The sequence below is a fragment of the Dreissena polymorpha genome, chromosome 6, assembly GCF_020536995.1.
Source record: "Dreissena polymorpha isolate Duluth1 chromosome 6, UMN_Dpol_1.0, whole genome shotgun sequence".
Taxonomy (NCBI): Eukaryota; Metazoa; Mollusca; class Bivalvia; order Myida; family Dreissenidae; genus Dreissena; species Dreissena polymorpha.
In genome coordinates, this window is record NC_068360.1 from 53,325,457 (window position 1) to 53,349,830 (window position 24,374).

The following is a 24,374-nucleotide window of genomic DNA, read 5'->3' on the forward strand; positions in this document are numbered from 1 at the left end:
TTTTGTTACAAAAAATTCCATAAATAGCTGTCAGTGGTGTCCCTGATTAGCCGGGTGCAGACTGCACAGACTAATCTGGGATGATAATTACGGCACATGCATAAAACTTGGTTTTCTTCTACTATGATTTGAATATATTTTATGGATTATAATTATTCTATCCTTTTTTTACTTCAACAACTAAAGTGATGGACATCATGAAGTATACATTACTTTAAAGATATTATATAAGATATATTAGATGCTTAACCCTTGAATTGGTATAACAAAAAACGTAGATTTAAAAGAACAGAAAATTCAATTATAAAGTAAAGTTTGGTAAACGACTGTCACAGTACATTGGAATAATAGTATTGAAATTTTAAGGCCATAAAGGGCAAAATGAAAGATGGCAGTTGTCATGAAACTTGATTCAGTAAGGACCACTTGAAACTATGACCATTAAAAGGACTATAAATTTGATAAAAATACAGATTTTACAACAAAAATATGGTTGGTATCGACTTTGGTAATACAAACTTAAGGGTTAAGCTATTATTTACAGGGACCAGCTATTATTTCAAGGGATCAGCAGATGGTGGGGACACATTATGGGGGCCAGTTTTACTTTCACTGTAACCATTAGATGACTTTTTTTTCTGAAAATTTTATTTCTGAAATTTGAATAAAATCATATAATTCAGGGACCATTGCCCATTGAGGCTGACAGAAGTTCATGTTAGCATTATGATGTTAAGTGTTTGGGTGTGGTTGGGGCCCAATGCTGGTCATTTTGATTGATTTGCCACTAAAATGGCATCCACATATCAAATATCAAAAACATCCATTTACATGTACCAAAAATGAGATTTATATGATGATTTTTTTTATAAAAGATAAATTTCTACCACATTTTTGCATTACTGGATTTTCTTGTTTGATTTTGTTTTTCAGAATTAATACTTTGCATTGTTTCATCTCTTATCACAATTCAAATGATAATTATATTGCAATGCTAAAAGCAAAAATAATGCCAAGTTGAAAATGTGATGTTGTTAAGTTATAATTTTGAACACAACCACAATCAATTTAATGTATTCAATTCAACAATAAGTTTTAAACCACTTTTAAAATGTTTAGAGGATATTTTTTATAGCTTTACATAATAAAATACAATTTTATTTCACGAGCGGTTAATGAAAAATCCCCCAAAAGTGTCATAATCAGTACATCGTACGCAAAGAAAGTTGTTTTATCAATTTTCGGGAACAGTTATTTAAACTTGAATGTTATTGATGGAAAAAATATATTTTTAAATTTCTTATATTTTCACTGAAATAAAATTTTAGTCCACCAATAAAAAAATTATACTACTGAAAAGCGTATTATAATACAAGTCCAGAAATACCAATGTACAGATATAATTATTTTTTAATTGCTTTTGACCTCCTTTTATTCAGTGGTCTCCCTTGCTTTACATCTTGTGCAACATGTTGTTTATTTGTTTCTTATTCACGTCCATTATAAACATGTGGTTCATTTCTTTTTTTATTCACATCCATTTTCCCTAATTTAGACATGAGCCCTGTTCTGGAAAACACTGGGCTTGATGTATGTGCGTAATGTGTTGTCCTAGACTAGCCTGTGCAGTCTGCACAGGCTAATAAGGGAAATAATCTCTTTTTTTTGTATTTTTCATTTTAATTTTTTTTTTACTCAGCAAAAATCCAGTGAAGGCGAAAAGTGTCATCCCTGTTTAATCTGTGCAGACTCCACAGGCTAATCTGGGACAACACATCACCCAAACAGGCTAATCTGGGACAACACATCACCCACACAGGCTAATCTGGGACAACACATCACCCACACAGGCTAATCTGGGACAACACATCACCCACATGCATTTAACCCTAAATTCTCAGAACATAGATAATATTTTCTGGGCTTATCTGGCATTATAGTTTTCTCACATGCATTAAGCCCCGTTTTTGCAGAGCAAGACTCATATTTATATCCATTATTCCACGTGCAGGGCAAGGTAGAGGCAGAGCTCCATCTGTTCACGTCAGACGAGGCCGAGAAACATCCCGCAGGTCAAGGTCGCAATGAACCAGACCCCCTGGAGAAACCAAAGTGAGTATTATCTCTAAAAATTTCATCGATTTATTTTGTTATGTAAATAATTTTCTTAAATATGTGAATGTAACCTCTCAATTTGCTTAATTTATTTTGTTATGTAAAAGATTTTATTCAAATTTATGCATGTTAGCTATCAAAGAAGTTCTAATTATTTATTTTGTTCAATAAATAATTTTCTCAAATATATGAATGTAAGCTATCAATTTGCTTAACCCATTTATGCCTAGGGTCTAGAAAAAAAGGCTTAAAGGAATTTCTGTAAGAAATATTCTAAATATGGAAATAAATATACTAGACATCCCTAATTTTGGAAATAAATTGATCCACTTTAAAAGGATGGGAGAGTCCACTAGGCATACATGGGTTAATTAATTTTGTTCTGTAAACAATTTTCTTACATGTTTGAATGTTACTGATCAAAATATTTACTGTGAAAAAAATTATGCCGGATGCATTGCATTTTACTTGAATTTTTGAAAAAAAACATTTGTGGACTATCTAGCAAATATTTTAAAATACAAATAACTATTGACAACAGTATTTTGACCCCTGACAACTTTATTTGACCTGATCATTTCAAGCAATTGGTCATTTGACTCCTGCTTTTAAAAATGTATTTAAATCCCTGTTCAAAGATAACCAAAAGTCATCTGCTGTGGACATAACTACCGTACATGCCCATAAGTTTGTAGACAGTAAACTATTACACATCTTTAGTTGGGGATATGTCAGTGCATTTTAACACTTTCCCTCTCAGAGCCAAAGTGAAAATGTGCAACTACCATAAATCCAGAACAACCTGCAAGTGACTTGCAGGCTGTTCAGGTTGAATGCTGTTTGCTACTTATTTGCTGCCTTAAGATTAATTGGAAATGAAGCCTTAAAAATGTGCACAAAAGAAATTTGCATATTGTAAGAAAGGTCTTTAATTTAATTTGATTATAACTATAAACGCGTCTAAATGCATTTCTAAGCAGGGAAGGGTTAAACTCATGCCGTCTGCTTGAGTTTTCAGTCGTCCATTTCAAACCCTTAGATACTGATGAGCAGCAAACAGCATAAAACCTGAACAGACTGTGAATTACTTGCAGGCTGTTCTGGTTTTATGCAGTTTGCACATAGCAATTTTCACTTTGCCTCTGAGTGGGGAAGGGTTTAACTCATGCCATCTGCTCATGTTTTCAGTCGTCCAGACTCGTCATTCGTCTGGTTCCTCAACCCGCTGAAATCTCTGCGTTACATTCTCTGGCACAACTACAAATGGATGATCATCAAAGTCATCATTTTTTTGCTCCTGGTGGCCATCTTGGTTCTATTCTTCTACTCAATGCCTGGATACTCGGTGAAGAAAATCTTCGGTGCTTAGCTTGGCTATCTTCGGTGCTTAGCTTGGCTTTATTGATGACAGCAGACGATTTGTACATTCTATACATTTGAGAGACATTGATGTGTTTATAAACATGGCATCATTATTATTTGTTGAATTTCTGTTCACAAGATTAGCACCATGTTTTATTACAAGCAGGAGGCTTAAAATGCATATGCACCATATGGTCATGCAAATGTCAGCATTTACATTAGTAAAGTTGTTGTAAAGTCAACTCGTATTTCCATGTTTTTATTTGTGAAAACAGTAATGCACTGTTTCAAAGCTATCAGTAATTCTTGATTTCAGCGAATACAGTTTAAATCAGACTTTGCCAAAAATGCTTTCAAAAGAAAATCAGTTTAAACATGAAAAGCTGTGGTTTTGTATTAACTTGTTATCATGGTTGTTGACACAGAGAAACAACACCTGTATTTGTGTGTGTACAAATTTTAGTCATAATTATGTATTTAATGTCTATTGTGCAATTATACATATGTTTATAGTTTTATGTGAGTTTTCTTGTGGGTTATTAATATCTTTGTTGGTGTGTTTGTATTGCTTTTAAACATTTCTATATTTACTATATAATGTTTCTATGCCACATGTTTGTCTTGGTCACTTTGGCAAAAAATAGAAAAATATGTAAAATAATAATATTTTTGTGTGTCTGTGTTTTCACATTTATATTTTACAGGATGTATGGTAAGATATTGGTTTACATAATACTCAACATTTAATGACTTTCATTTTAACTATTTTCTGTTATAATTATGGAATTTATGTATATACTTTACATATACTAATTTAATACTTTGCTCATAATATTATATGTATATTACATATTTATTTTTCTGCATTGAAATTATAAATGTGGATAAAGTGTTCAAGTTCTAAATATAATTAAATTTGTCATACACACTTTCCTACCTTAAATAATGATTTTTATTTCAGTCCTCACTTGAAATATAAGCCAATTGTTTTTAAGGCATACATAAGGCAACACATTGGATTTGTCAATATTTTAAATTGTGCCCAAGTTATAGATTTTGATGTTTGAAGACTTTTGCCTACTGATATATTATTTTTATTTTTTCAGATCAGATCTTTTAGTATTACTGTAATTACTCAAGTTTTTGGACACTCAATGTTTTTGTACGCCCTCTTCAATTATGTTTAGCAAGAGTAATTATTTTTCGGTATATCACCTTGTTTGGAAATCTGAATTTTGAAGGTTTATGCTATATGTTTGTTGACAGTCCAATAGTTGTGTCATACAGTTGTTTAAATTCGAATGTTTGTGTGATATGCAATTTCATATTTGTTTTTCAGGAATTGTTGTGAGTTTTATGCACTTTTATTGTTGTCTTGTTAAAAAAATAATTGTTATCATAAATAATGTTGTTATCACAATGCAACTGTTTGTTAACTGCAATATGCACATTGTTACATAGTTGTGTAGATATCAGTCGCATATACAATATCATACAATATACAATTGTTTGAATAAAAAGCAAGTGAATTTTTTAACACAAAAAATATAATCTTAAAAACTGTATTTAGATGTCTACTGGGTTGAAAAATTGTGATGTAAGACTTTAAGACAACTAAATTGCCATAAGAATGCCAATTTCTTGCAACAAAAGGTAACTGAATTTATTAATTCCATTTGCTCTTGCTGTTTCAATTTTATAAGTTGTTTTTGTTTTGTTTCTATTATACTATTAAAAGTAAAATCATTGTGTAAATACAACACTGAAAACTAGTTCTTGTTATGTTATATTTTCAACAGAATTCCTTAAGCGTGAATGAAAAGTAAAGTCTCTATTGACTGCGAGTACTTACTTGTTGTTGTTGCAGAATCACTCTTGATGATCTAGTGCCCCTTGACTTTAAGTAAGTGACCATGGCGAGCAAGATCTGTTTGGACCTAATTCATTTGTGTAGTGTTGTCCCAGATAAGCCTATGTAAACTGCACAGGCTTATCAGGGACGACACTTTCAGCTTAAATGAAATTCTCTTTCTTTTTAACAAGTCTCTTATCAATTTATAAACAAAAATCAAGTGTTGGTGGAAAGTGTTGACCCTGATAAGCCTGTTCAGACTACACAGGCTATTCTTTGATAACAATTTTAAGCACATTAAGCAAGTCCATTTTTCCCTTATGAAGGTTAAAGGTCATAAGATATTCTTTTTTTGACATGTTGATCATAATGCTGGTCCTTAAATGAGCAGTATTACAACCAGAGCTATTGAGTTAAAACACAGTTTAACTAGGAAATTGAGTTGCACTCTGGGAAAATAGGGCTTAAACTGTATGCACATGCATTAAGCCCCATTTTGTCAGAGTGAGGCTCAAATACTTAACCCTTTGCATGCTGGGAAATTTGTCGTCTGCAAAAATGTCGTCTGCTGAATTTCTAAAATAAGCATTTTCTTTGATTTTTTTCAAAGAATACTATCAGAATAGCAGACAGTTTGGATCCTGATGAGACGCCACGTTGTGTGGCGTCTCATCTGGATCCAAACTGTTTGCAAAGGCCTTCAAAATTCGGTTCAAGCACTGGAAGAGTTAACACATCTTTATCCTTTATCAATGTAAGAAGCTTATTGAGTGCGCATGTTAACTGACCACCATGCGAGTACGCAAACGATCCAATTTAAAGCTGTGTCACAAATGTGACAAATATCCATGCATCGTTTTATTAGATATTTTTCAAAGACAGAAATTAGGAATATGTGAATTATTGGAAAAACAAAGAGTCTTGTACACCTACACTTCATGGTGATGACACGTTTACATGCTTCAAATTAATTGAGCCTCGCTCTGGGAAAACGGGGCTAAATACGTGTGCGTAGTGTCGTCCCAGATCAATAATGAAACTTTCCGCTTTGACTGGAATTTCATTTAGAAGAGACAATACAATCCTTAAAAGCAGAAAGTCTCATCCCTGATTAGCCTGTGCACACTGCACTGGCTAATGTGAGATGACCTTGTATGCATTAAGCCCCATATTTCCAGAACAATCACTTGAAAAATTGTTCCAAAGAGTGATGTATGTACCCTCTCTTTGTCAGAGAATAATGCAATCAATTAGTACAAGCAATTTTGTGAATTATTGTATATTTATTCTCTCTTTCTTTCAATAGTATATAATATACAATAATGCATGTATGTAATAAAATGTTAACACACAAAAATATCAAACAAGTACAAATGGTGATTTAATTTGAATACAGCAAAAGTTAATACAATAAAAAAGTCATGTTTGTGAATTAAATATATTTTCTATATGTTTTTTATCCTCAAATGTACAACATTACACATATTATTTATTTAATTAAAGATGAAATTATTTTCTGGACATGATTTTTGGCTCATGTTTATGTAGACAAATTGTTAGTTGTTTTTTTCTCAAAAGAAAAGCTGGACAACAAATAATTATAAATCAGAGCTGAAACCTAGAGTTCTAAAATACAAATTTATATTTAACACAGGTCGAAAATAATATTTCTTTGGTAAAACGTTTTCATGGGCATACAAGTAATAATGTAAAACATATTATATTACTCTGAGGAAGAAGTATTTATGCGCATTCCAAGTATTTAAAACACCATTTAATTTAAATGGAATAATCATATATTAATAAATACAAAGCATGGAATTCCCGCACCCCATCCCCAGAAATGTGTGTATTAAATAATAATTTTCATTTTCTTCATAAATAACTAAAATACTAGAAAAATATACTGTGTGAAAACCATACAAAATATATTTTGAAAAGGAATACAAGAGATTGGAAAATACTGACTTGTATATCATTTTACAAATAATATAAATGTAGCAAATTTGGTAAATACTCACAATTCTTGTTTTTTAATTACTGCCTTATAATTTTAAGTATTTATGCAATAATTTTGTTACATATAAAATATAAACTTTGGATTTTTATGTTTGTTTTCCACCAAATAACACAACAATGTATTTTTATAAAAACAAACAAACAAGAACATGTAATTCAATACTTCCCTCTTTACATTATTTTGCTATGAATTGTATTACATCACCAGCCAAGTCTGTTACCATCTTAATACTCATGGCAGAACAAATAAAAATGTTTTCAATGTCCAAGATATGTAAAATAACAAAATAGTTGGTTCAGATTGTTAAAAACAATACAATTTGATTCTGAAAATGATTGTCATACGTAAAATGTCTTTAAAATCCATCATAATAAATTACAACTTCAAAGCTATAAAACAGCTTTAAGTAAAGCTACATCAAAACCGCCATAGTACATTGTACTCTTTATAAATGACTGAAATGAAATGTGTCATTTCTGGCTTTCCCCAATAAAATACCAATGCAAAAAAAGCAGCATTGTTTAATGAACAATCTGACATTAAAATATCAATTATATATCAATAGATTGTATAAAAGAAAAAAAAAACATATTAAAACTTAAATAATAGTCTTCTACGCCATTTTTGTTGGTATTCACTAAGATGAAAGTATGTATAATTGTGCAATTAGAATTTGATAATTTTACTGAAAATACTGAGGCTAAAATAATTTTACCTTTAAAAAAATAATTTATTTATATTAAAAGTTAGTTCAAGTTTTTAAATAAAAAAACATGTAAACAAGCATAAATGTTAACTGATTGAAATAATTACAAAGATGTGTACAGACCTGTCACCAAACGTGACATTAAATTATTAGAAATACTTAACATTGTGCTCAGCTATTTTTAAAGATGTTGACATTTTATTGGAGCATACACATTGTTAAAAGTATGTTCAAATGTGACATAAACAAAATTTAACATAGTTTCTTTAATTAAATAGAGAGTAATAGGTTAGTGTTGATAATAGATCAGGTATATCATGCAAGGCTTAGAAAACAAAAAGAACGAGCCTTGGCGAGCATGATTAAGCTGATCTATAATCAACACTAATCTATTATTCTATTTATCCCTCTTATTCAGGAAACCTTTTTATTTAAACAAAATAAGTTTAACTGGATAATTTCGCTGGATTTATGATGTCAATTTGTCCAAACAAAATGACGTCATTTCGTGCTGTTGTTTATAGCAGAAATTTAATCAACGGGGCTTTAATCAACTGAATTCGCTGTAAAAGTGGGATAAAATTTAGTATAAAAACTGGAATATTTTTAATTCTTACAATCCAAGGCATATACTAGTTTAATTACAAATAAGAAATACGAAAAAAATCAAGCAAAATTGTCAATATAATAAAATGAATATATCATAGTCAAAACATTTTCAATCCATACATTTTAATTTAAAGATATGTTTTCTTTTTAATTTAAACATGAAATCATGAACAAAATTACAACAAATGTCAAACACAAAACAAAATGGCACATTTTAACAATATTTATATAGATATTCACAAATGATCAACTTGTTTGCACTCCTGTCATTCCTATACAATCATAAGTGATCACTTTACATAACTATATACATTTATATTATATGTACATGTTCATAAATTCCGCAGAAGTTAACAAATCCTTTAGCTAACTACATTGTACAACAATTGCAAAATGCAATTAAATAAAATTTCTTTGGTTTCAAAATACAACTCATGAGTAATGCTGAACAATATGAAAATTTCAAGAAAATAACTGCACCTCTTTACAATCCCTAACCTGAAGTTTAAACGCAACGCTGTGCAGTCCTTAAACATTACACGACAACATATTTAAGGATCAGTTCTGTTTCACACCAAAAATGATGCCACATGACCCAGTCACATGCCAACAATGGTTAGGCAGTATCACATAACATTAATACATCACATGACATATTGACATGACATCACCTCGTCACCAATACTGATGTCACCGGCCCTGTTACATGACCATACTGCATGGTCATACATGAACTCGCCAAAATAATGTCCCATGGTAGTCACATGGTGGTCACATCACTTGATGCCACATGACTGGTTTCTAAGTTGTGTCAAATGGCTGAATCCACTATGCCACATGGCTGAACCAAATGTGTCCCAGCCTGAAGAGACACATTGCCCAGTGTCATCTAATAGTTTTCTATTATTTATTAGATTGTCTCTGGCCAATCTACCATGCCCTTGGAACCTTATGATACTTCACACCAACAAACTAACCCTACTGCACAGTCCTATCACAAGGACATAAGGCTTCCTATTATAACAAGAGGACCAGAGGCCCGAGGTTGCTCACCTAAGACCCAAAGAAACTGAACTGATTTTATTCACTTTTGCAACGTGTCAATAAGCACATTAAGAACTCTTCAAAGATATCATTAGAACAAATATTCTAATCAAGTTGTATGATGATTAAGCAAAAAGTTAGCCTCTAGAGTATCCAAAAGCTTTTTAGTTAATTTGACTAAATGACCTAGTTTTTGAAACAAAATGACACAGTTTTAAACTCAAAAGGTTACAGTGATAACAAATGTTCAGATAAAGTTTCGTAAAGATTGGGAAATAAATTAGGCCTTTTTTTTTTACCGAGTAACCTAGTTTTTCACTCACATGACCCAGTTCCAAACTCAGCTGCGATATCATTGTGACAAATTTTCTTACCGAAATTCATGAAGATGCAGGTGAATAAAGAAGTTGTTTGTTATTTTTTCTACTACTTATATAAAGCTAAATATCAATGCATACTTCAAACACTGCTGTGATCTCCTTTATCTCCTTCATCTGTGAAGAGATTTTGAGATCTCAAGACGGCATGTGACACATGTCCTTTTCATTCCACAACTCAGATAATCTCATGTAATGCACTACCCAAAGTGTTCAACTATCCATTGTCATTCGCCACAAATTTGAAAATCCTATCTACCAGAACAGTCTTTAATCTTCAGCCATTAAAAATTGCTAAAATACCACACAATTCCTTCACAAACGTTTCCATCACAATATTGTTCACACGTCAGTCAATATCCAGTAATCTTCCAACTCAATACATACAATTTCAGACTTCAATGTCATTCAAAAAGCTTCCAAATACCATTAGGGGCCATGATCTACCTTTGTTATATTTACATTCACTGTCTACACATGTATGACTTTATTTTTCATACACAAATTTAAGATAAACAATCATCATCGTTTTTTTAAACTTTACTCAAGCCTTTTTAAACTGAATCTTCACTTTAGATATTTAAATTCAATCCACAGATACACGGATGCAAGTTTATGATGCCAGCAATCTTTTTCCATTGGACACAAGTTCATGATGCCTGCAATCTTTTTTCCGTTGGATGTAAGTTCATGATGCCAGCAATTTTTTCCTGTCAGACATTGATCACAATGCCATCTGTTCTTGCCGGATATTAGAGGTAGCTGAGTTCTAAGGCATGATGTAGTGCAGCCAGGTCGGAATGGTTTGAGATACGCCAGAACGGCCACGTCATTTGTTTTGCTGCCGCCTCCTCGTCACGTCCATCTCCCACGACGACGTAAGTGCATTTCTTGCCAAATCTGGACACAATCCTTTCAAAACACGATTCTTTCCCTGTAAATGAATAAGACTTATAGTGATACTTTGGAAATTTAATGACCTATGAATTTTCAAGGTCAGACACAACACTTGGATTTTAAATGCAAGTTTGCAATGATCTGGGACAACATTTTCTTAGAGTTGCTTAAACAGTATTTTCTATATAAAGGGAGACTCTTCTCGATGAAAAACAAGTTTAAGCAGAAGTTGTTGTCCCTGATTAGCCTATGCCGACTGCACTTGCACTAAACCCCATTTTTTCAGAGTGCTATTCAAATGTTAACTTTCAACACCATGCGACTACTCACCAATCTTGGTAGCACTGTACACATTGTCAATCGAGAACACCCCTCCCAGCCCGTACAGCAGCGTCTTGGCAAGCGCGGGGACCAACTGGGTCGTCGTCACAAGCACATTCACACAGTTTGACCTAAAATGTAGATCACAGTTCCATAGTCAAACATAAAATTTACAGGATAATGGCAGGGACCGAAACTTAGCTCGCATACTCGCAAAATGCGAGCAAGATTTATGGATAGCGAGTTGACAAATATAAAGCTTGCAATTTTCTGTGAGTAGAAATTTTAGATTTCTCAAACCTGTTTTTCCATAAATCCATTAAGTATTGAGAGATAATTACTTTCTATAATCACGACTCCCATTTTCAAGATCAAAATCTTGCTTAAATTAAACGAGTAAAGTGTTAAAAAATTGCATTCGGCCGCCATTGTTGTTGTTGTAAGATTCAAGGAAAGCTCCTCTGGTACGAGTTATGGTTCACTAGGCGCTTGCGGCTAAAAAGCGTCTCCGTGATCGCAACTTTCTACAAATCTTTCTGTCTGCACGATCAAAAACGTTCATCAATCATGGACAAATTTCAGCAGAGGCTGGCGTCCGAGGATGCTGAGAGAGCAAAGAAACTTACAGCTCCAATTTTAACAATTTTAAAAGGTTGCATTAAGCCTTGTTAATGGCAACTTGAGTTCAAGCTTATTTTAAACAATTTCGAGTTACAAGTGACATCACAATTGCTGAATATTGAATGTGTATCCAAGCCTATAATTATTAAGATAACTGTTTTGTTCACGCAATGATTATGCTTTTTTAAGTAGCCAACATATAATGCACAATTTTAAGCAATATGGTACAAGAAATGTACCATTTGAATAAAAAATATAAGAAAATCCTAAATTGCGAATAAGTTTTGCATTTTGCAAGTGAAAAAAAAAAATCAACTTGAAAAAAAATGCAAGTGCCTTTATAGGCTAAATTCGGTCCCTGAATGGTGTGTTTTTTTTAAAGAATAGTTATGCTATACATTTAAAGTATACAGTTAACATCTTTCAAAGTCAAAGGTCAACATTAAATTAAAAGGAAAAATCTTTTTGTGGTTCTAAGAATCAAAATGGTATTCAGTCTCGGGAAAATCGGTTTGTTGTTTTAGAATCACATGGGCATAAAGTTAAGATCTTTCATTTTACCACTTTTATTTGAGGGGTGCTCTTTGAAAAGGGGCTTTAATGCATGTGCCTTAAGTGTCGTCCCCAATTAGCCTGTGCAGTCCACACAGGCTAATCAGGGACGCACTTTCCGCTTTTATGATATTTTCTGTTTAAAGAAAGTCTCTTCTTAGCAAACAATCCAGTTTAGGTGGAAAGTGTTGTCCTTGATTAGCCTGTGCGGCCTGCACAGGCTAATCTGGGATGACACTTTACGCACATGCATTAAACCCCCTTTTAAACAGAGCACGACCCATTTATAATTTACACATTACAGTAGTTTATGTTTGCCAAACTTTGTATCCTTGCATTCAATTCCCAAAACGTTCTTAGACTGTTGACTATACAACAAGATTGTTATGAGCTCACTATTTTTAGATCCCATGTATTCATAGTTATGTCATGTAAATTTATTTTCAATAACTTGTTTTATAATACTTATTTTCATTGCACAAGATCCATTTTTGCATGAAGCATCCCATAAAAAATATATATATTTAAGTATATGTAATCATTTTTGCATGAAGCATCTCATATCATTTATTCTAAATTGAAGTATATGTAACCATAGTTTTCTTGTGCATTTTTGTGAATTAATTTGATTTCTAATCCGTAAGTTTAAAACATTTTTTTTTAAATAAGTGCACAGCATAAAGACATTACAAGCCATTAAGATCTCTAATAGTTCTCATTATTATCTTCACTTATAAGCATAACTAGTTTTATTAAAATAATTTGTGCTTCCACGCACCTAACAACATATTTAGAGCAAAATCGATATGATTTATACCTTAAAAGCCCTTAATATGGGAAAAATAGAATTGCCCGCAGTTCAGTTCTGACTTTTGTCATCACTTGTTTCTAATGGGTCTCTCTTGGTTATTAACAAAGCTTATTTAAAAATAATTGCATATGCGACGTCTGTTTAGGACCAAGGAGAATGCAAAAATAATCAGCCACCTAATGCGTATTTCCATTGTTCACCATCTTAATTAGTTTTACAACTGTCTTGTTTTCTCCACACAATGATGTGCTTATTTGAGATTTATATCCAAGGTTGAGTGCTAAATTGTTGTTTCCTATTATACTTTTGTGAAGAAGACACCGCAGTTTAACACTAAACCCTCAATATGAAGACAGATATGAAGTGATTTTTGTTGTAAATGTGAGCACATGTGTAAGATCACTCACAATAAAGAATTTGTTTACTGAAATATTACCATTAGCTTTAATTAAAATGAACTCTTTAGCAATGATAAAAAATAAATACTGAGAAGCGGTGGAAATAACGAAAATGAGCCATGCTCTGTGAAAAGGGGATTTAACTCTTTCAGTGCGGGAACCGAATTTTGAAGGCCTTTGCAAACAGTTTGGATCCAGATGAGACGCCACAGAACGTGGCCTCTCATCTGGATCCAAACTGTTTGCTATTCTGATAGTATTCTTTGAAAAAAAATCGAAGAAAATGCTAATTTTAGAAATTCGGCAGACAACATTTTAGCAGAAGACAAATTTCCCAGCATGCAAAGGGTAAATGCATGTGCATAAAGTGTCGTCCCAGATTAGCCTGTGCAGACTGCAAAGGCATTAAACCCCTTTTCACAGAGCACGGTCCAAATATCCTTGTAACAAGAATGCAAACATGTTACAAGATGCGCCCATTAAGGTCAGGGTTATTATTTGTGAAGGATGTACCTATTTGTTGTACAAACGAGGACACAGATAAAAAACATCATGAATATGACAATCCCATGACACAAGGCTTTAAGCGTTTAACATATTAATGAATTTATTTGGGAGATCACAAGCTAGGTTGGCAAGTAAGCTGCCTCAAAATTTTAATGGCAAAACATAAAGTTGCGAGTATTACCACTGGCTTACAAGTAGTAACTCACACATGAGAGCTTATTGAAATAATATCTTGACTTCTAATAAAAAAAAGTGTCGAAAAATCAACCAATTTTCAACACAACCCTAAGACAGAAACAGTTATCACATAGAAACATTGTCAGTTACACAATTCACCCGAAAGACAGAGAAAGAGATGGATGAACGCACCTGGAGTTGATGATGCTGAGGGATTTAAGGGCCAAGGTGAGCCAGTTGTCCGTCAGACCCTCAATCTCCTGACGAAGCTGTAACCACGTGTCTCGTTTCTGCTGCCCCAACACACCTGACAAACAAAATAGCAGAAAGCATTACCTAAAATTCCAAATTGAAGGTTCCACTAAAAAATAAACTTTTTTGGTAACAAAAATGCAACATTTAGTTAATTCCTCTATGTAGCTCTATGGGTCGAACCTTAGTTAATATAATATTAAGAACACTTATTCCCAAATTTACACTTATTCCCAAATTTACACTTATTCCCAAATTTAAAGCTTTTGTTTTCAAAACTAGAGTTTTGTCACAGACATAATGAATACCCCCACATGCTGCATTGGCACAGAATATTTTGCATGTTGTCTTCACAAAAAACAACGGACATCATGCTCATATGTTTAAAACGCACTAATAAACCCCGTGACCTAGTTTTTGACCTGGTATAGCCCATGTTCGAACTTGACCTACACATCATCTAGATACAACTTCTGACCAAGTGTGGTGAAGATCTGATAAAAACTACTTGAATTAGAGAGCGCAAACCATGCTGAATGTGTAAAATGTACTATTAGTGACCCCGTGACCTAGTTTTTGACCCGGCATGACCCATATTCAAACTTGACCTAGACATCATCTAGATACAACATCTGACCAAGTTTTGTGAAGAACGGATGAAAACCACTTAAATAAGAGAGGGGACACTTAATACAGACCGACCGACCGACAGACATGCTCACTGTTACATACCCCCCTAAACTTCGTTTGTGGGGGTATAAAAAGTTTTCGACACAAATAAAAGTGACCCACACAATTCCTAAAATGGTGAAAAATATTGTGTTTATTTAAAACTATTTTCGTGATGATTGCCTTCATCAGGTTTGTTGATTTGATGTGTTATAATTGAATTGTTATTATAAACTGTAAAATTATGTTTTTATTATGATTTTTACCAAAGGTATGAAACATAGTATACCTTACAACTGGATAACAAAAGAAGCATACGTGACTGTAACATTTATTCTAACTCTTTCAGTGCTGGAACCGAATTTTGAAGGCCTTTGCAGACAGTTTGGATCCAGATGAGATGCCACAAAACGTGGCGTCTCATCAGGATCAAAACTCTTTGCTATTCTGATAGTATTCTTTAAGAAAAAAATCAAAGAAAATGCTAATTTAAGAAATTCAGCAGACGACATTTTAGCAGACTACAAATTTCCCAGCATGCAAAGGGTTAATGCCTCTCAAGCAGTAATAGGACATTTGAATTAAGATATCAAATGTCATTTATTGTTTTGTCTACAATTTCTGTCCCTAATATTTCTATTTTGTATAACACAACTATAAAAGAACGGTGCGAAATAGTTGTATATTACTATTAGAAATTTAATTGTCACAAACAAAGATTAAAATCTAAAATTTAACTTCAATATTAAATTATTTGAAAAGCAATTATTTGCTGTTAATTACCTCCTACATTGTTTTTGTATGTATTGTAAATCTCCTTTATTCTCCGATATCTAAACGCCAACTTCCTCATCCAGTCGACGCCCCCACGTACCCCTGTTGCTAGGCAAAGGTTTGCCCCCGTCTGACCGTTTCTAAAACCATCAGCAAGGAAGTTGTAGGTGCTAAAAATAAACACAAAGTGTTTATTGCAAAATATATAATGACAACTTTTAAAATTTTAGAAGGCTTCATTCTGATTTTATAATCAACTCTCATGACCTATTTTCCATTTCCAGATTAACATACTACTTCTGAAAAGTCAGTAATATTTAAGCATTCATGACTGTAGTTCTTTTTCATCAACAAGTCCCCAAATGATTTCATTGTTAGGTGCCATAGTTGTGCTGTTCTCTGAAGATAAAACCAAAAGTGAAATGCAAGGGTATAAAATTCCACTAAAAGGGTACAAAAGGCCATCCTAGCTCAAATAATTGAAGCTTTATATTTTACCAATTACGTTCTCATTATAAGAATTGAGGCGCATTTTTCTGCATAACATTGGTGTACTGTCTGCAAAATTACACCTTATATAATGAATGAATTTCCACGAAAACCATTTTTCGTATATATTTCCCTAACCATCCTCTGTACCAATATGATATCTTGTTACATGATTAATTATTTATAATACAGAAGTTAGTTTTGCTCTAATTTAGAAATGCTATTCTGGAAATCCCTTTTGCTGCCAGTCGTATCAGATCATGATTTGTTTGCAAGCATTACGCAATGGTCCTCAGTAACAAGAAATAAGATAAAACTTCACTTAAAAGCATAACAATATTCACTTTATATAAAATTGACGTGCATCATTAAGATATAAATTTAAAAAAAAATAACAGCAAATATAACATAATTTAACATTAGAACAACGAACATATACATCAATACAAAGGGAGTATTTTCCACAAAAAGAGACATGCATTATAAAGCAACTTAGAACTACTGGGAACACCTGAACACATAAAACCTATGTGTACAGCAATAACATCTTCATTTGACAGTTTGGAAGATACTTATTTTAATTTATGACCCTTTTTCAAGAACATTTCAATGGATAAAAATTACATCAAAGGCAACTTCAAGAATGGAAGGAAGACAAAATTCAGGATCAAGTGGCCACTCTCCAATAAAGCAAGTGCAGGCTGATTAGCAGGTTTGATGGATGGGGTTATAGCAAGAAAAAAATTAAAATCACAAGGAATTTGAATGCCGCAAAGCCTGAGGGAAGTATTTTACTGATAAGCCTCATCTCTGTGAAGCCAAGTTTGTTTTCCTCCACTTTTTAAACACAAATTTCTCTCTCCGTCTTTCTCTAAGCATGCTAAACTTCATGATTAACAGATGGCAGTTATTCCTGGATCCACAGAAGCCAAATGTCAAAATTTCAAGATTTCAATTTTTTGAATGCCAAAACAGATGTTCAAAACAGTCATATACCGCACCACTTCGTGTCTTTGGCGAGAAACAAAAACATGTCTTTACTGTTAAAATATTTATAAATTATCAAGACATATTTTCTAAAATAGTAGCAGGTGGACGTGTAAATATTTTCCCACAATTTTCTGACATGTTTTAACACAAATTATCTCTCAGGGACATTTCTCATTAACTAACAAAGCTAATTTAAGAAAAAACAACAATAAAATAACCACACTTAGTATTGTGTTGTCTATTATACATGTTTAATGTGCTATGGCAGTTTTTTTATTACCAGAAATATATTACTTCATGATTTATTTTGTTTAACATTTTTCACCGTTTGTAAGAGTCATATCACATGGTTACATGTATTTAACCCACTCACACTTTTCCTGGGCAAGTGGAGCTGACTTAACACTTTACCACTTAGATACGCATTTTTACGCATTTATAGTCCCTTCGAAAGTTAAATTTAATAGAAGACTTTTCTTACTAGATTCAAATTTTAAAGGCTTCATGTCCGACCATTACATACTGATAGCAGCAAACAGCATAAAACATGAACATACTGTGAGTTACTCTAAACAGTTACTATATTTTCACATAGCCATTTTCACTTTGCTTTTAAGTCAGAAAGGGTAATGCTATTTACCGGTACTTTGGTCACATATCTTTGCCAGTAACAGACAAATGACAAACTTAAAACAGAGGTTGGAAGAGGAAAGCTGTAGAAATATTTTCATGACCATCCCCAGGCCCACCTTCATGCACAATCTATCCTTATAAAGACTTCCGCACAGGCTAATCGCATACGCTAATCATTTTCTTCGATTTTTTTTTCTAAGGATAGCAAACAGTTTGGATCCTGATGAGACGCCATGTTCTGTGGCGTCTCATCTGGATCAAAACTGTTTGCTAAGGCCTTCAAAATCCAGTTCCAGCGCTCAAAGGGTTAAAGCTAGTTTTTCCCAGAGTGTGGCATGAATGTTTTGACAACGTATTTATAATTCACAGAAATTTATTCCAACACATTATAAGACAAACACCCAACACAATAAATTACTTTGAACATGATGAAACAACAACTACCTCAAATCTTGGCCATTGTCATCAGAGGACACGTCGTCTATATGGACCTGGTCACATTCCTGCAAATAGATTACAAGTCAGGGTATACAAATGTGTTAAAATGCACATTTCAACATGAAATCACCTCATTTATAGATGAAGTGGATAGTGGTGCATATCGATACTCCCCACGACATAAGTACCCCGGTAACTATACCAAGCCTTAACCCATTTATGCCTAGCGTCTAGAAAAAAATGCCTTGGCAAAACAGCGTAGACAAAGATGAGACGCCGCATGATGCGGTGTCTCATCAGAGTCTGCGCTGTTTGCTTAAAGGAATTTCTGTAAGAAATATTCTAAATATAGAAATAAATATACTAGACATCCCTAATTTTGGAAATAAATTGATCCGATTTAAAAGGATGGAAGAGTCCATTAGGCATAAATGGGTTAATCTATTTATGTTACCTTGATTGCATTGAGAGCCTAAGGCTCATTAAAATGCTCTCAAGTCCCTTGCCTTGGAAGAACCAGTATTTGATGTCTTCGGGGGAGATCTTGCCAAAGCTCCCATGGCGGGGATTAAATCCATGACCTCTAAATAGCTAGGAGGACACAATATGAACTACGCCAATGCGAACCTTTAGACTTGACTGTTACGTTAAATAATAACAAGAACACCGCACATAACTGGTGCCATGCTCTGCTACGGGTGCAGTTTTGAATAAATGAAAGCTTGTCAGATTTTTTTTTTTTTTAAGGTCACAGTGACCTTGACCTTTGACCTCGTGACCCAAAAATGGGTGTGGGATGTAAAACTCATCAAGGTGCATCTACATATGAAGTTTCAAAGTTGTAGGTTGAAGCAATTTGAGTTTAGAGCCAATGTTCGAAACCTTAACAAAATGTTAAGGTTTTAGCACGACGCGGACGGCGTACGTTGGAGGACGAGCTGGCTATGACAAAATATACCTCAGATTTTCTCCAAAAACGCTGAGCTAAAAAATGAATGTGCATGTTTTAATTAAAAATAGCCTTAAACTACAAGTTAAAACTTAGCATGCAGATTTTGGCACCATAAACCTTATTGTCCCCTACTGGTTTCACCAGAGGGGACTTAAGGTTTTTGCTCTGTGTGTCTGTCTGTGAGTCTGTCACACTTTTCTGGATCCTGCGATAACTTTTAAAGTTCTTAATATTTTTTCATGAAACTTGAAACATGGATAGATGGCAATACAGACATTATGCACGTCATTTCATTTTGTTCCTACATAAAAAATTCTGGTTGCTATGGCAACAAATATATATAAAAAAATTAAAAAATCTGACAATGGTGGAGCCGGTCGGGAACATATATTGCTTGGCGAATAGTCTTGTTTTATTTGTTATTTTTCATTTTAACTGGTTTCTTTGCCATCTTGACATGCAGTACAAAATGCCAAGCAAATAAACTTAGGACAATTAGCTAATAATTACAACCTTAATTTGAACCATAAGGGTTTCCGGTCTAAAGAATCATCAAGCATACCCCCCCCCCCCCCCAGAGCCTCAAAGCTAAACATTTGGGACGTAGTCCCAACCCCTTCTCTGACTTCCCACTACCAGGGAGGGGCCAAGTCCTTGCCCTTTCTCTGACTTCCTACTGCCAGGGAATGTTGTTCCCCTAATTCCATGTGACATGTGAAATGTAGGATTGGCAGTAGCCGTGGGCATAAAAATACTTCCAGCACATTTTGTTAAATTTTGTAATATTTTCATATGAATGATTACACCATCAAATTTGTTTATACATGGCATTTATTTACTTAAACATGAAGGATTAGCATTATTGATTGTTTTGACTTTAACCCTTTCAGTGCTGGAACCGAATTTTAAAGGTTTTGGAAACAGTTTGGATCCAGATGAGACGCCACAGAACGTGGTGTCTCATCTGGATCCAAACTGTTTGCTATTCTGATAGTATTCTTTGAAAAAAAAATGAAGAAAAATGCTTATTTTACAAATTCAGCAGACAACATTTTAGCGGACGACAAATTTCCCAGCATGCAAAGGGTTAACAACACTTGAGTACTTCAAAACAATTTGTGTCCATGCATATGCTATGAATTATGCAATAACAATTACTTGTATTCAACAATGGCAAGAAAGCATGTGTTACAAGAAAGTGAAACTCAGAAATAATGAAGAATTTAATATAGCATTTCAATCAATAGAATTTATCGCATTAGCATATTCCATAACATTCTTGGAACTATAAAATAGAACAGTGACCCTATGCCCCTTAACAAGATACCACCACCTACATGTTCATGAGAATAAATCTATTTCCCCACCCACAGTTACTTAAACATTAATTATAACAACCCATTATCAATTAACATTAACTACATGCCCGGAAATAAATCTAATAAATCCAAACAAAAATACTGCCCAGTATAATAAAACAACAAGTTCACTGCTACAACACCTTATCTCTTGAAAGCAAAATAATCTTTTAAAATCTTTTAAAGAACTTCACAAAATAGCATTCACTAAATACCTAGCGCTAACAGACAGAAACTCACCCAACAGTTTACTTAAGATACATCTATTTAGCCTTAAGGCTGAAGTTTTTATTTGTTTCTCTCGGACTCCAACAGGTTTCTTTCACTTACAAAGAAATAGAAAGCCCTTTGGGTTGCAGGTTCATGTATTTAAAAAGCAGTTGCTAGGACATCCGATATGTTAGGAAGGTGGAAACACTTAATTTCCCGGCTGGAAGGGGGATTGATCAGGACCAGCTGTGTAGATCCGCAGTGAGTGACACGCTAAATTGGCTTTAATTGACAGAAACTTTCTGTGTCTGCCTGTGCATGTGTCATGGATGTATCACATAGAAACCTGCCTCAATCTTTACTTATTTATTCACATGACCCTTGCTCTGGGAAAATGGGGTTTAATGCATGTGCATAAAGTGTCATCCAAGATTAACCCATGCAGTCCACACATCAAGGGAAAACGAGACTTTTGCTTAGAACAGACTGCCTTTAAAAAAAGCAAAACAACATAAAACCATCATCATCAACATCGTCGTAGTCATCATCATCATCATCATCATCATCATCATTATCATTATCATCATCATCATCATCATCATCATCATCATCACCACCATCACCACAATACATGAATTAAAGGATGAATAAATAAATGAATCATCAACATCTCCAACACTGATAATCTTGGTATAGGGCGAGTTTAGCTGTTCTAAACAAAACTTGAAGTGTTTTAGTTATTTATTGACAAGAGTCATCCACTGTGAATTCACCGTTTTTCTCTCAATCGCCTTCAAGGAAAACCAGTGAAAACACTCAAACTGTTTCAAATTTAAATAATTCATAGAAAGGACACACTACAATGTGGAAGGGAAAATTGTTTTGGACAGTTATAAATCTTACTTGTTACTGATTTGCATAATCTTTCCATAATCGTTTTGACATGAATGATTGTAATCCCTCAAATTAATGTGGTCGACCACAAAGTGCTAATATTGGGCAACAACTGGGGAATTCTGAAATGTCAGTAATGACAAATCTTGGATAATATGATTTTATTGACTGTTAAACATCCCTGACACAGATTCCCATTTTCTACGAGGAGACGCGTTATGAGAAAACGGGGCTAAATGCATGTGAGTTGTGTCTGTCCCAGATTAACCTGTTTAATCCACCCAGGATTTCTTGGTATATTCTGTTAAAAGAAAGTCTCTTCTTAACAAAAATCAGTCTAAGTGAAAAATGTCCCCTATAAGCCTGTGCAGACTGCAGTCTTGTTTTCTCAGACGAGGCTCTTAATAATTGTGATATGCAAAGTTAAAACAATGAATACAATCTTAAAATTATCAGATATTTTTTGCCTTAGAACTAAAATTTGATAATCCTTCAGCTTCATGTTACGAAATATTTTTGTTTTAACTTCTAGCATCTTACTTCAGTCAGTCATCTAAATTATACAAACTACACAACTAACAAGACTATTTCCAACCAATATATGTCCCCTACCGGCTCCACCATTGTCAGAAATTCCACCATTGTCAGATTTTTTTATATATTTTTTATTATTTTGTTTCCATAGCAACAGAATTTTTGACGTAGGAACAAAATGAAATGACGTGCATATGTACATATTGCCATCTATCCATGTTTCAAGTTTCATGACAAAATATGAAGAACTTTTAAAGTTATTGCAGGATCCAGAAAACTACCATTTTCATGTCCATATTGTCATCTATCTATGTTGCAAGTTTCATGAAAAAATATGAAGAACTTTTTAAGTTATCGCAGGATCCAGAAAAGTGTGACAGACAGACAGACTCACAGACGCACTGAGCGAAACCATAAGTCCCCTCCCGTGAAACCGGTAGGGGATAATAAAGGACAACATATAAACCAAACACCCAGGACTCCTGACCACTCAATATCAAGAATTTAAATTTCATTCTTCAATTTCATGACCAACTTTCACCAAAACTCTCTGTCAGATACACCCGTATTTGGCAGTTTTCACTAATTTTGTCTTTGCCACTTGTCAAGCCTGCGATGTGGGTAACTAACTTGACATCTCCTTTGGCCACCATTCCCCAGTCAGCCCACAGGTGTGTTTACATTTCACCCATGATAAAGTTTTGTACTGTTGCAACTTTCAAAAACCCAACGTCCGTGAATTCACTCTTACTTCGCGTCCTTTTCGGGCTATTATCTCATTAATTCAGGTGAAATTTGGCAGAAAACCTCAAAATACCCTGAACAAAAAAATCGCTTAGAATTGGCAAGTCGCCATTGACAATGCTAAATAGAATGCGTCAGTGGTCAATGCATTTGACTGACCATAAGTGCACGGACTGACAATGACCGCTAGGCGTTAACACGCCTCACTGGGCTATAAACACAGTTAATTAAGTGACCGGTCTATTACAATTATCCGGTCAATCACACATTTGACACGGCCTTTGGAAAATTGCAAATCTTGACTTTGGGAAAATGGTAACTGTAAAATTTTGAATATTTGCTTGGACTTTTATAAACAGTGCTTTAGTGTTAAATGCATGTGCATTAAGTGTCAATGGGCTTTTATTTAATTTTTGTTAAAAGGAGATATCTCCTAAGCAAATATCACGATAAGGCAGAAAGTGTCATCCCTGATAAGCCTGTGTGTACTGCATAGGCTAATTTGGGAGAACACTTTAGGCACATGCAATAGGCCCAGTTTTTCCAGAACAATGCTCAATTGATAACATACAGGCAATGAAAAATTCATTAAGAATCTGCTAATTAACTGCCCACAAAAATTGCAGATTTCTGACCTCTATGTTGTGAGAGTTCTGGTCAGCCCCCCTCCCCCAGGATCCAGTCAGTAAATCACATGTGACATAACTGTGCATCATCCCTAATCCCAAAAACCAGGGGGCAGTAATTACCCCCCCCCCCCCCCCACAGTAACTGGAGCCTTGCCCTCTCTGCCTTCTTTATGTCAATTTGAGCCTCATTTCTGGGAATGCATATGGACATGCATGCATGTCCATATAATGTCGGGCATGATTAGTCCAGGCAGTCACCACAGGGAAGATATGTTAAGGCTTTTAACATATCTTTTAATTTCTATTTAAAAAGAGGTCTTTTCTTAAATAGACTTTCAGTGTAAGTGGAGAGTGTTATAATGTCCATGATTTGTATCTGCAGACACAGGCGAATCTGGGACATCGCTTTATGCACATTCATTTAGCCAATTTTTCCCAG

At 33.9% G+C, this 24,374-nt stretch overlaps 2 protein-coding genes across 7 annotated transcripts in view; one reads left to right on the forward strand and one right to left on the reverse strand.

The window, feature by feature from the left end:
- LOC127834356 (otoferlin-like) overlaps positions 1–5,249 on the forward strand; it is a 194,057-nt gene extending 188,808 nt beyond the window's left edge. The window contains exons 44-45 of the mRNA XM_052360117.1: positions 2,012–2,112; positions 3,304–5,249. Of these exons, the coding sequence (XP_052216077.1) occupies positions 2,012–2,112; positions 3,304–3,484 (282 nt within the window). The 3' untranslated portion in view covers positions 3,485–5,249. The remainder of the gene's footprint in view (positions 1–2,011; positions 2,113–3,303) is intronic.
- Positions 5,250–9,951: 4,702 nt separating this feature from the next.
- LOC127834345 (eyes absent homolog 1-like) overlaps positions 9,952–24,374 on the reverse strand; it is a 177,807-nt gene continuing 163,384 nt past the window's right edge. For all 6 annotated transcript variants that reach the window (XM_052360103.1, XM_052360100.1, XM_052360101.1 and 3 more), the window contains 5 exons: positions 18,621–18,679; positions 16,074–16,234; positions 14,562–14,676; positions 11,313–11,434; positions 9,952–11,019 (listed from right to left, as the gene is read on the reverse strand). In XM_052360103.1, the coding sequence (XP_052216063.1) occupies positions 10,838–11,019; positions 11,313–11,434; positions 14,562–14,676; positions 16,074–16,234; positions 18,621–18,679 (639 nt within the window). In that variant the 3' untranslated portion in view covers positions 9,952–10,837. The remainder of the gene's footprint in view (positions 11,020–11,312; positions 11,435–14,561; positions 14,677–16,073; positions 16,235–18,620; positions 18,680–24,374) is intronic.